The sequence below is a fragment of the Taudactylus pleione genome, unplaced genomic scaffold (genome assembly GCF_031769625.1).
Source record: "Taudactylus pleione unplaced genomic scaffold, aTauple2 ptg000430l, whole genome shotgun sequence".
Taxonomy (NCBI): domain Eukaryota; kingdom Metazoa; phylum Chordata; class Amphibia; order Anura; family Myobatrachidae; genus Taudactylus; species Taudactylus pleione.
The window spans coordinates 1,714,481-1,728,196 of NW_028284832.1; the positions used below are offsets into that span (position 1 = coordinate 1,714,481).

The following is a 13,716-nucleotide window of genomic DNA, read 5'->3' on the forward strand; positions in this document are numbered from 1 at the left end:
CTTAGCCTGGGGATGGGGGGGATTAGGTTTAGAGACCCCCAGGGGAAGATTAGGGTTAGGCACCCCCCGGGGAGGGTTAGGGACCACCGGGGAGGGTTAGGTTTAGGGTGCAGAAATTAGGCACCACCAAGGGGAGGTTAGGGTTAGGCACCACCGAGGGGAGGTTAGGGTTAGGCACCACCAAGGGAGGGTTAGGGTACTTACCGTCCCTGACGGGATTCTGGACCTTCGGCCTGCCGGCATCAGGATTTGAACCGGTGGCAATTCAGCCACGGCTATTCATACCCAACACCAGATATAGAAGTTGGAAGAGTGAATGAGTGCTTTGAAGGCGAAGGTAAGGAACTTTAACTGGAGAGGAATTGGGAAACAGTATGGCACAATTATGATGGAAGGTTTGGTGAGACATGGAGGACAGTAGATGAGTGCAACCTGAAGGTGGACAGGGTGGAAGAGGTCGCCTGGTGAAGAATGTGAAAGGTACACTGGAAAAGGATTCAGTATGAATTACCTCCGGCCGCATGGACGGCGGTTCTAATCCCGACAACGGCATCCTGGCAGAGGAGGAAATCCCGATCGTCCTAAGGTAAGTATTGACTAACCTAATTCTACCCCCTAACCCTCCCATGGGGTGCCTAACCCTAACCTCCCCCCCAAGTGCCTAACCCTAATCCCCCCTCTAAGTGCCGAAACCTAACCCACCCTTCCCCTAGCCTACACCTAAGTTCCCCGGGGGGGTGCCTAACCCTAACGTCCCCCAAGGGGTGCCTAACCCAAAACCCCCCTTCCCCTAGCCTAAACCTAACCTCTCGGGGGGGGGGGTGCCTAACCCTAAATCCCCCCCAGGAACCATAAACCTAACCCTCCCCCCCGCGCCGCGCCCAGCTTACCTTTGATCTGTAAACCGGGTGTTGGGCTCCCGGCATAGGGAAAATGACAGGTGTCTGGATTTCGATGCTTGTCATTTAACCCTTGCCGGGATTATACAGTTGAGAAGCCGACAGTCGGGATTCCGTCCATCGGCTTCCCAACTGTTTCCTCTGGAAAATTCCCAAATCACCGTCCTGTTGGTCACCAGGGCAAGAGGTGCGGGAAAAGGAGATCCTGCATTCTACAAGGCAAAAGAGAGAGGAAGAGAATGAGCTTGGAAATTTGGCCAGAAACTGGATGATGGGGGCAAGTCATCAGGGGAAAAGAGAGAGAGAAGTGGACAAAGCGGGGAGAATAGGGGAGATGGGGGAATAACTGGGAGGGAGCAAAGGGAGGTGGGAGGAAGGTTGGGTGGGATGAGATGAATGGAAAGAAGCAAGCAAAAAGGAGCATGAAACAAGAGAGAGAGAAGAGAGTGAAGATGCAGAGATGTGAATGAACGTGGGAAGAGAGGAAAAAGAATGATAGCAGAGGGAGAAGTTTATGGGATAGCGCAGTTATATTAAACTCAGGGAAATATGGTGTGAGACTACACATAGGAGATTGCCACAGGTAGCATGAGAGATATAAAGTCCTAGAGAGAGTACAAAGGAGTTTTTGTAGTCGAGGTTAATGTAAGGACATAGTCCAGGTTATAATTGGGATGGCAAAGGGGAACTACAGGTCGCGGTCGGAGAAGAGCAGGAGGTGAATACAGCAGGTTAGCCTAACAGTCCACAGAAAGGAGAGGAAGGAGGTAGTAGCAGATGGAACCGATCAGTAAAGAATAGTGGAGATCATGGCTGAAAATGGTAGCACCGGAGGAGGCCCAGGAGCAGCAGTGAGCTACGGAGTGAAATCGATGAATATAAGCACTCGGCCCTCTCTGTTCTCCACATAATTATGTAATCTGCAGATTTTAATTATACATATTTTAAAAATTGTGGACTTGTCTATCACTGTCTTGTATGATCACTGTAGATATGTATCCTGCTAGGACCCACCATGATGAGACTTTCTATGGGGCGATGCATGCTGGGAGGGAGTTCCTGTTTGTGCTCAGTTCAGTTACTGATGTTGTTCTAAGTAAACGTGTTATGTTGCACTCCTGAGTCCATGAGTATTATCTGATATACAACACATCTACAATCACCCATTTTTCTTTATGTTAATATTAGCAACATTAGGGTTCACCTTGATGGACTCACATATTTGGCCAAATATACGCTCTGAACCTCATTTATACTCCATGTTAATCGTAGACTTTATAATAATTGCTTGACCAGGGCCATAACTAGGGTAGTGTGACCAGTCCCATGGCACAGGGCACCGCATGGCAGGGGGCGCTGTTTGGGCCTGTTAATTTTCCTGTTTACTATCATTTTCACTTGTAGTTTCCTCTTCTTTCATCCCCAGCATCTCCTGACCTCCCCTATCTCTCCCTGGCCCTTCCCCATGAGGCCATGGCCCTTTTTCAGGTGTCAATTTCTGTTTATTATCATTCTCACTTGTAGCATACTCTTCTTTTATCACCAGCATCTCCTGGCCTCCCCTATCTCTTCCCTGGCCCCATGAGGCCATGGCCCTTTTTCGGGTGCATGTCTTATGTCCCTATTTAAAAAATGGGGGGGGGGGGCGCCAATGCTCCGTCTGGCACAGGGCACCAAAAAGTCTAGTTACGGCTCTGGTTTGACTATTGGTGTACTTAGCACTTAGAGTGTGCACCTGCATTTTCTCAGCATCCTGGTAGCACCTCTTAATATGTTTAAAATGAGGGTGTGCAGTCCAAGCCCCCTCCCTCTGTATTTGTGTTTATAAAGTACACTTGAAGGTTGAGAATCCTTCTGTTTGATACTAGCACCTCCTGCCCTCAGGTGATTGTAATCAGCACAGGTTCCTGCATTGTGGTCTAGAGATTAGGGGGCACTATTATGGCAAGTTCTTGCTAAACTGATATAATGTTAGGGCCTTTACTGATGGGGTTCACTGTAACGTGGTGGAAGGCACTTTGGTCAGGCGATCAGAACTGCCTCTGTATGGGTTCCTTTAGGTGAATAATAACACACATCAAGTTATTTGAATTTCTTAAATCTGCATTATAACTAGCCCTAATATAATAAGTATTTTCATGCAAACTACAAAATGACCTCTTAAAAAGAAAAACACACCATTGTCCTTCATAGCCACTAAATTATATTATTGTCCCAGTGGGAGGTATCATGAGACAGTAGAAAAACTGATTATCTGACACAATTAGATTTTGACTTGATGGCGCTCACATAACATAAACGACGATAACAGGACACATTGTAGGACAATAAAGTGAGACATTAATATAACCTTGTTAGCGGATTACCAACAGATATTTTGTAATTTAGATGGAATATGCTCTACCAAGAGCTGTGGCCCACGGGGTAACAAGTAATCTGGGGCCTGATTCAGCAAGGATCGCTATGTTTAATGGATATCCATGCTTGAGCACAGGGGACTTAGGGCCTGATTCAGAGCCGGACGCTATTTGCGCTCGCTCGTTCAGAAAAAAGGGGCCGGCTATTTAAATTGAGCGCTCGCTCTTTGCGGTCTGTTGACGCCTCTAAGTCTGAGCGAGCGAACGAAACATGCGCCCTTAGGCCCGATTCATTACAGTTCACTATTGTGATCGCAATTGCGATTACGAATGCAGTCTCACTGCGAAAATATGCTAATGATTGCAATCGCTATGCCGTCGCAGCACAACATAAGGACGCCCACTTTACCTTACACACATCCATAATACTTAGCAAGTCTGCGAAACCATCGGTAACATCGAGTACCATCACAGCCTCATGCACACTTGCACAAGCTCTGACCTTACTCAGGAATTGCTAACCTCAGCGCACGCAGTGGGTACTCGAGCTGTGTATGGCATCGCTGTGGCAAATTTATGCATGCACTGGCACGCCTGCGTTTCGCGGCTCGCTCTGAATCAGGGCCCTCCTACCTAAAATTGGAGCGGCTTCCTGGCTGCTCGCATAGCTGTGGGTGACCACCCACAGCTTATGCGAGCGGCCAAAAAGATGGTCGCGATGGTCAAGACCCTGAGGTAGGGTCTCGCTGCCGCAAGCCCAGGAGTGCTTTTGGCTCTATCAGAGCCAAAAGCACTCCCACTGACATCACTAGTGATGTCAGTGGGGCCGGCCCCAAACGAAAGGCGTTCCCATGGGAACGGCTCCGTCTGGGCAGCAACGCCCCCGGAACGCCCACCAAAGGGGGCGTGCTGTCAATCAACATCGACAGCACGCCCCCTTTGGTGCGAGACCCATAGCGACGGCTTGCCCATCGCTATTCGGGTCTCGCGCATGCGCACGACGGAGCTCCCTCCGTCGTGCGCATGCGCACTAGGGCACCATCGACCCGCTTGCGAGCTCTCAGGGCTCGCGAGCGGGTCAGAATCAGGCCCTTAGGCCCGATTCATTACAGTTCACTATTGCGATCGCAATTGCGATTACGAACGCAGTCTCACTGCGAAAATATGCTAATGATTGCAATCGCTATGCCGTTGCAGCACAACATAAGGACGCCCACTTTACCTTACACACATCCATAATACTTAGCAAGACTGCGAAACCATCGGTAACATCGAGTACTATCACAGCCTCATGCACACTTGCACAAGCTCTGACCTTACTCAGGAATTGCTAACCTCAGCGCACGCAGTTGGTACTCGAGCTGTGTATGGCATCGCTGTGGCAAATTTATGCATGCACTGGCACGCCTGTGTTTCGCCAACCACACCCCAGTCAGTATCCCCAAATGGTCACTTCCTGTCAATCACTCTGCGATGGGTCTGTGTAGTCACTGCGATCGCAGTCCCGATCGCAGTGGAGTGTTCGCGCACATGCACACCCGATGCATACGCATGCGCAGAACGCAACAATCGTCTGACTGCGTGTGGAATCGCAATAGCGATCCTTGCTGAATCAGGCCCATGAATGTGAGTTGTCAATATACAAAATAAAAATGTGTTTAAATAATAAGTAGGGGTCTATTTACTAAGCAGTGTTAGGAGACAGAGTGAAAAGTGATAAGGTGACAGCCAATCAGCTCCCAACTGTCATCTCACAGGCTGTTTGAAAAATGACAATTGGGAGCTGATTGGCTGGTACCTTATCACTTTTCACTCTGTCTCCTAACACTGCTTAGTAAATAGACCCCTTAATGGGATACTAGAAAACAGAAGAGAGGTGGATAGGATAAAGCAAGGGCTCAGTACCTCATAAATGGTTATGTGTCGCCATCCCCAGGACAAGTTACCTGGAGCAATTTATAGGAGGAGGAACTTATTAAGAGTAAAGGGTAAAAGGAAAGAACCTAGAAAACATTGCTCCAATATAGAGTATACCTATGGCCTACACACAGGGCAGCCATTTTGTGAGTGGAGACAATATTCATAAGAGTTCCAGCTATCATAGCCCTAGAAGCCACTGACCACCCTGAGAAAGTCATTTTGTGCACTGTCAATATATTCTATTTATTACCAGGTTCCCTTATTCTATGACTATATCAGTTTATTTTTTAGAGGTAACATCTGCACTATACTGTACATCAGCATTTTGCAACATTTTGGTCTATGGGCCATATTTATCAAAGGACAAAAATCCCATGGCTTGCAAAAAAAAGTTTTCTTCGCCGGGGTAATTTTTTGAAATTCACTTCACCAAAGGTACTGTGGCCGCTGGTGTGCTCCTGCTGTTGACCACGCGCTGCTCCCTTAAAACGGCTGCACTGTATGCAGGCAAAACAGCTCTTGGCTCCCCTAATCATCGTGGTCATGACATAAAGCTTAAGGGATTTGGGAGCCGCTATACATGCCGCGTCCAGAAACTGGTGCTTCTGGGAACCTGTTCTTGGGAAGTAGGCGAGACACACAAAGTAAGTTGCTCACGGCCCTGCTGTCCCACCAAAATCAGGGCAGTTGGAAAGTAGGGGGATATTTCATGAAAATCTGCCCTTCCCACAAAATGGCTGCATCCATTGTGACAGGCGCACCTTCAAACCATTATAACTTACTTTAACTTCTCCATATTGGTCTCCAGATGCTCTTCCTGTCGTAATCTTCTGCGCTGACGCGGAGCCATCTCTTGCACTGCCCTCATGGCTCGTAAACTGTCTAGATGCAGGTGTTCCTGCCTGTGAGGAATAACCAGATATGCATGATAGAGACATGTTTGCTGTACACATGGCACATGTACTAAAAGTCACACATACAAATGATTACAATGCTGACCATCCACCAATGACTTTACTATATAGAGATTTTTACCTTCATGTATTGCTTTCTAAATATTTGTACACTGAATAGCTGCATCTAGAATAGATACAATAAAGCCGTTTATGGTACGAGAACCATAAACAGATTTGTCACCGAACAATATAAAACCCCATAACTTCAATAACTAGAAATAGCGACACCAAACAAGATTAAGGCCCCCATTTAAGAACAAAGGCAAATACCAGCGCAATTTTTCGTTTAGTATCACAAACTAAATATTCACTGGTATTTACCAATACTTACCCCTCCGGCGAGGTCCTCGAAATCCAGCAAAGTCCTTGTCCTCGGCGAGGTCCTCCACTGGGTTGCTGGCAGCTTAATGCTGCCAGCGACGGGGCTCGGTGTAATGCTCATGCGCGACGGTCCATCTGTGCCTGTGCATGACACCACCGGGTCTCCGTTGCCCGCAATGGGGAGCCCATCGCTCTCGCCATCTAATAGATGGTGAGACCGATGCTTGACAAACAGCAGTGATCTTGGATTACCGCTGTTTGTTAACGCCAGAAAGGGTGGCATAACCCCTTTAGCGAGCACTAAAGGGAATATACTTTGTTGTTAAATGGGGGCCTATATAAGGTCACAGCTTTTTTATTACATTTGGTAGATTAATTGGAAACGGTGGCCCAAGAAAGCATTGCTAAACTCAGCTCTGCACTTCACTAACAATGGGGGACAGATGTACACCCCCGACACAAACCGAGATGCGAAGGCCTCTGCTCCCCTTTCTTTTAGCTTAGCATTACTGGGGCCCAACCTTAATGGAGAAGCCCAGGTCCCCCATTTTGGGCAGAGACATCTTGTCCCGCAAAAGGGAGGGTGTCCCACAGATACCATATGCGCCCCCTATTGGTCGCTAAGAAGTAATGTTTTCCCGCCAAGCTGAGCCTTTGACAACAAAAACCACACGCAACACAAACAACCAACATGCAAAAGGGACGGGTGGGTGAGTAATCTGATCCTCCCTTATCTAAGCTATTAAGACCCTCCCCTGCTATACACCTATAGGCTAACTGGCCCCTTAAACTAAACCTGTCAATCAACTAAACCAATCTAACTAGCCCACCTATCAGTTGCAAAACCATACGCTTTTGTAGCTTTAGGCTTTATGCAGCTTTCAGCTACCTCAAAGTAAATAGTCTATGCTAAAATTCATTTTTGTATCACACACTGAAAATCATTCACATATTTGTTCTTCAATTAAAATTAGACGCTACAATAGTTTATTGCTAAAAAAACAGGTTGACAAAACACAATAGGATTGGAAGAACTGGCAGACATAAAAGCCTACCAGAGAGCTGTGTGTGGAGGCAGCCATTTTCTGGTCTGACCCATTTTCCACTAGTATTCAGCCTATTAACTCCCTATGGATTTATAAAATTACCATGTGCCTCATACCTCAGTGAGGTCTGAATATTGGTGAAGCTCACAATATGGCTCTCTCCTCTGTGTCTGTCAGCTACATGTATAAATATGACATAACTGTCTGTGTCCGTTGATACCTAAGCCGATCACACAAGTGCAGGGTTGCTTTGCCGATGTGTATATTTTGTTTCCATAATACTGTGTGTGAGTGGGATTTTGGTCATTGCGGGATAAATAAGCATTTTATGATTATAGGGTTCCTTGGAGTGTAATGTTTCAATGCAATTGTGATCCTGCGATCTGCACATTAAGGAAATAACATGCATCTCTCAGGTCCAATCATTGTGACATTTTCCAGGAACTTGTACTTGTCATATCTGGAACTGCTGACAGCCAGAGGGTACCCTCTAACAAGGGATGGATGAAGAAAATGCCTGGGCTGCTAGTTATCCTCCTGCATTTTTTCGAACCGAGAGACCAGGAGTACTGACTTGTTATGTGTCCTTTAGGACCAGACTTAGGAACCACTGTCACATGTGTAATGCGATGCTGGAGCTTCTGCCATGACAGAGGTCACCGTATTTGTGACAGACAAGGTCACTTAGCCCTCGTGAGTTCCTTAGCTTGCCGCCCCATGTCAGGCCTGTCTTTATATACAAGTACTTCTTGCTGTGTTCCTGCACCATGGGAAGAGAGTGCCAGACTCTGAATTGGGCTGAGGAGGGAAGTCGATAGTATATGGACGAGTCCTATCTCCTCCTGTGTTGCTAATGGATTCCAGCGCGCTCCCCCCAAGGGCCCAGAGACCATTCAACAGAGACTCAGCTCAGCTTCCCGACTCCAAGGCAAACCACAGCATCAATAAAAGATCAGCAGCCTGCTCACTCAGCGTAACCCTTACCCTGCCGGCAAATGGGTTAACCCATCGTCAACCAGTTGCTGTCAAGGAGTGGGGCACGGTTGCAATTTTGTTATTGCAAGGTTGCAATTCTTTATATATTAGTGAGGTTATGTCAGTCACTCTGGTTACATTTTCTACACTGGGCGGGTTTAGGCAACCCGGAGACAGTCTTGCACTAGAAAGTCCTCCCGTTTCCACTAACCATTGCGACTTTACATCAGCAGCTGCATGGGAGTCAGAAGTAGTCAACCTTTGATCTAAGATGCATCACTATCACTACCTCTTTTCGCAGCCCCTAGAGACAATTATGGGGGCTGCGGTTGCTGTAGGGAATGGAGGGACCGCTACATATACCTGCTGTGGTGCCTCCATGATACATTTTGGGGGATAGTTAATATTTGCGGGTTATCCCCGAAAACATCTGTTTTTGGCAAATATTATTTGACAAATAGGCCCTCTAGTTTGCTCCCATTAATTAGTTGTCAAAAAATGTAGCCTTAAAGAAAAAAATGCATTTACACAAAACTTCATACAACTAGCAAAGCAGCGTGGGTCAGCGAACTGAGGCCCTGAATCAGGGCCGTCCCTCTGAATTTTTAGAGCGGCCTACCGGCCACTCGTATAGCTGTGGGTGACCACCCACAGCTATAGCGAGCGGCCAGGAAGATGGTTGCGATGGTCAAGACCATCATGACCATCGGGCTTGCGATGAGACCCTTGTGGTAGGGTCTCGTTGCCGCAAGCCCTGGAGTGCTTTTGGCTCTATCAGAGCTGAAAGCACTCCCACTGACATCACTTGTTCCCATGGGAAGGCCTCCGTCTGGCTAGCCATGCCCTCGGCACGCCCACCAAAGGGGGCGTGCTGTCACCCACCATCGACAGCATGCCCCCTTTGTAGCGAGACCCATAGCGACGGCTTGCCCGTCGCTATCCGCATCTCGCGCATGCGCACGACGCAGCCGACTCCGTCGTGCGCTTGCGCACTGGGCTAACATCGACCTGCTTGCGAGCGCACAGCGCTCGCGAGCGGGTCTGAATTAGACCCAGAATGTGTCCATCCGGACAGGCAATCAACATGTACATATGGGACAACTAAATATAGAACAGTATAGGGCAAGGGTTCCCCAACCACGGTACTCAAGGCACACTAACAGTCCAGGTTTTAAGGATAACCATACTTGAGCACATGTGTCTTAATTAGTACAACAGTTATTTTGATTTAACCATCTGTGCTCAACCATGGATATCACTAAAACCTGGACTGCTAGTGTGCCTTGAGTACTGAGGTTGGGAAACAACTGATATAGGAGATAATTCAAATACTGGAGCTATGTCGCAGAGCAGGGCCGTAACTAGGGTAGTACGATCTGTGCCATGGCACAGGGCACCGCATGGTATGTGGCGCTGTTTGGGCCTGTCAATCTTAGTCATTTTTTAATTAATAACAACCAGTTGATAATGATTCTGAAACCATTGCTGTTAATTTGTTCTGCTGCCTTATTGTTAAAATATAGCACTTATGAGGTTTAGGCAGCATATCTACTGTAATCTGAAACTGGAACTACGGGAAACCTTTATGTATCGGGTTTATTGTAAGAGACCTGGGCAAGCATCCAACTTGAATCGCTTTGACCTCTGTCTGACTACATAAAAAAATAGGAACACCGTGAACCAGTAATGCTGCGGAGAATTAAATACAGTAGTTTTAAATAGTACTGATAGGTGTCGTAATTCAACCATAAGGCAGCAGGAATTTAAAAAATAAACAACTATCTTCTTGCCAGCCAAGATGTGTACGTGACCCATATGTGAGAATGACTAGTTAGCAGTGACAAGCAGCAAATTACTGTACTCAGCTTTACAAACAAAGCATTTGAGGATATTGAATAATATATGTACAATTACTTACATGGCAGCTGCAATCCTAGATGCATCCTCACTCACGGAGTTCTGCCTGTCCTGAAATATCACTGCCTGCAGCCACTCTGACAGAACCTGCAAAGTACAGTAACAGCTTAAACCAAGGGTCTTGGATAAATTCACAGGAAATTGCACCCAAACAACAAGATATTGGTCTCTGAACCATTTGGACTCAGGTTTAATAATACAGAAGTCAGCAGAACACACCTGAAAAAGACCATTCAGTGGGCCTCTTTGCCGGTAGCATGCAAACGCCATCTTTTCAAACAGCGTCAATTAATGAATGGGGCCCAATGAACGTGGCAAGCTTTATTCCAACCATGCTTTTATTTTTTCATGCTCTCTTTAAGTAAAGCTTCCTTCTACACTTTACAGGAAAACTCCAGTTAAGAATCGAACGCAGCATTCCACATGTGCAGCAATTGTATTGCGATCACTCTCGTACACTGGAACCACTCGCAAAGTGAGTCACAGGTAGTCAGCGGTTGGAGGAGGTAATGTGGGTGGTGGTTAGAAAAACGCAGGCACGTCTGACCGTTTAAACGCCATTTCATGAGCGTGCATAAATTAACCATTGCGAATGTCTTCCGAGTATGAGAGCTCTCTGCGTGTCAAGAGAGGTGCAGTGTTTTTGCGCTGGTCAGACTTGACTTACTGCCTGATCTGCGTCAATGTTAAAGATGTTTACGCTGTTGTACGTCATCGGACTGATATGAGAAGGCAGCTGTGGGCATCCCTGACTTACTGCCTGATCTGCGTCGATGTTACCGCTGTTGTACGCCATCGGACTATATGAGAAGGCAGCAGTGGGCATCCCTGACTTACTGCCTGATCTGTGTCGATGTTACTGATGTTTACGCTGTTGTACATCATCAGACTGATATGAGAAGACAGCAATGGGCATCCCTGACTTACTGCCTGATTTGCGTCGAAGTTACCAATGTTTACGCTGTTGTACGTCATCGGACTGATACGAGAAGGCAGCAGTGGTCATCCCTATGCTTCGATGTTACCAATGTTTACGCTGCTGTACGTCATCGGACTGATATGAGAAGGCAGCAGTGGGCATCCCTGGTTAACTGCCTGATCTGTGTCGATGTTACTGATGTTTACGTTTTGTACATCATCAGACTGATATGAGAAGACAGCAATGGGCATCCCTGACTTACTGCCCGATTTGCATAGATGTTACCGATGTTTACGCTGTTGTACGTCATCGGACTGATACGAGAAGGCAGCAGTGGTCATCCCTATGCTCAGGTAATCTCTGGAAACATTAGTATATTTTCGCAGCTGCGTTCCGTGCAAAATCGCAGCTGCATTATCATACATCACTGAATCAGGCCCTATGAACGCTGAGAGACCCTCAAGTGAAATGGAGGAGTTGTGCAGCCGGATATAAGGAGCAAGGACATACAGTAACACTATACAAATTATCATTTAATAAAAACACATATACATGCCCGAGTTACCCACTCTTAATATACAGGGGATAAACTTGCTAAAGATCGATTTTAATTAGGGGTGAGCGGGTTCGGTTTTACTCGGATCTTTTTATTGGCTATCGCCAAACACGTGTTTTGGATAGCGAATGAGATCGAGCCGAAATTGCGGTAAAGTGGCGATAAGAACCGAGTAAAACCGAGTAAAACCGAACCCGCTCACCCCTAATTTTAGTCAATTAAAAATCAATTTAACTCAACATCAATGTTGTGTTTCAGGGACTAAAGGCCTGATTCAGACCCGCTCGAAAGCGGGTCGATGGTGGGCCAGTGCGCACACGCGCGTGCTCAAGCCCCGTAGCGAGTGAGAAATCACTCGCTCCGGGGCTCGCAACAAAACGCGGCGGCTGTCGATGTTGATCAACAACTCGCCACATTTTGTAGGTAGGGAGGGGGGTGGGTGAACAAACGGAGGCGTTCCCGAAAGAACGCTTGCCGTTTATGGGCGGCCCTACTGACATCACTCATGATGTCAGTAGTGGACTTCTTGCTCTATTAGAGCAGGAAGTCCACTTGGGCTTGCGAGACCTGAGACCCTACCACAGGGTCTCCTCGCAAGCCCGATGGTCGCGATAATCGCGACCATCCCCAGCCCGCTCGCACTAGCTGCAAGCGGGCTGGAGATGGTCGCGATTATCGCTAGCTGCGAGCGGACAGGAAAAACTAAAAAAAATTCCTCCCCGCCCTGATTCAGAGCGTGCGCTCGCATATAGCGAGTGCCTCCGAATCAGGCCCTAAATCTCACATTGACTTACAATCAATATAAAAAATCGTCTGTTAGTAAATGTGTGATTTAGGGGCCTATTCATTATGTTAATTATCGGGGGCTAAGTGACCCCCAATAATTAACATTATGACCCCGGTACGGAGAAGGCTTATCGCAAGGTCAGCTGTCCTCGCAATTCCTTTCACCGCTAATTTCTATATTAGTACATACCAGCAACACTTAATTCTACCCTTAAACGTGCGGAAAACAGCAAAATTGATTAATAAATAGGCCCCTTAGCCACACATGTATTTGTGCATCATGAGCGGTCTAATCTGACGGAGACCTGGCTGGTAGGAAAACTCTGCACTGGCACCTTTGCAATTTGCTGGCCCCTCTTGTTCATTATCTTTTTTTAGTTAAGTGTTATTTAATCAGAAGCCTCAATTATACATATTTTTTTTTTATCTTCTTATTATACACTTTCATTGAGCTCTGTAGTTAATTAAAATCTCATTCCGCCCCCTCCTCCGCTGCCTTATTTTAGCAATGATGCTAAAAACAATAAATCATCTTATTATCAGCAAACGGATAGTGATATTTACATAGAATCAGAAACCATTTGTGGCGTGTAACTCCCCAATCACATTCAATAGTTAACAAATATCAATGATTTTAATGGATGTTTCCAGACTACGAGGGGAATTCAATTAGACATTTAGAAAATGATAAAGTGAAATAAACTCTAGTTAATTTATGTTCCGGAAAGTGTGACAATTGTGTGTGCCCCTAACCATGCATCCCTCCACCGCTGTATAACATTGCAGTAATCTTGCTCCGCAAAATGGAATCTACTTTCGCCACTGCCCCCCGAATGAGGTGCAACTGTTCTGTACTTCAGTAGGAACAACTTCACTCCACCTGGCTCCTCCCCTGTATCTGTACAAACTACTGCTTGGCCATCGATGGCTAGCATCAATGGTTCCATTGGTGTTAACTATTGAAAGCACTAAACCATCTATGGTGAACAATCAATGGTTTGCACCACCCGCTGGTCAACTACTCTGGCATCAATGGCAGGGAACCATTGGATCTCTGCCATCGA

The 13,716-nt window shown here is 46.7% G+C and overlaps 1 protein-coding gene across 1 annotated transcript in view; it reads right to left on the reverse strand.

Annotated features, from left to right (window-relative positions):
• LOC148506064 (serine/threonine-protein kinase Nek11-like) overlaps positions 1 to 13,716 on the reverse strand; it is a 341,598-nt gene that overhangs the window by 116,380 nt on the left and 211,502 nt on the right. The window contains exons 8-9 of the mRNA XM_088447334.1: positions 10,393 to 10,478; positions 5,959 to 6,078 (exon numbers count right to left, since the gene is read on the reverse strand). Of these exons, the coding sequence (XP_088303460.1) occupies positions 5,959 to 6,078; positions 10,393 to 10,478 (206 nt within the window). The remainder of the gene's footprint in view (positions 1 to 5,958; positions 6,079 to 10,392; positions 10,479 to 13,716) is intronic.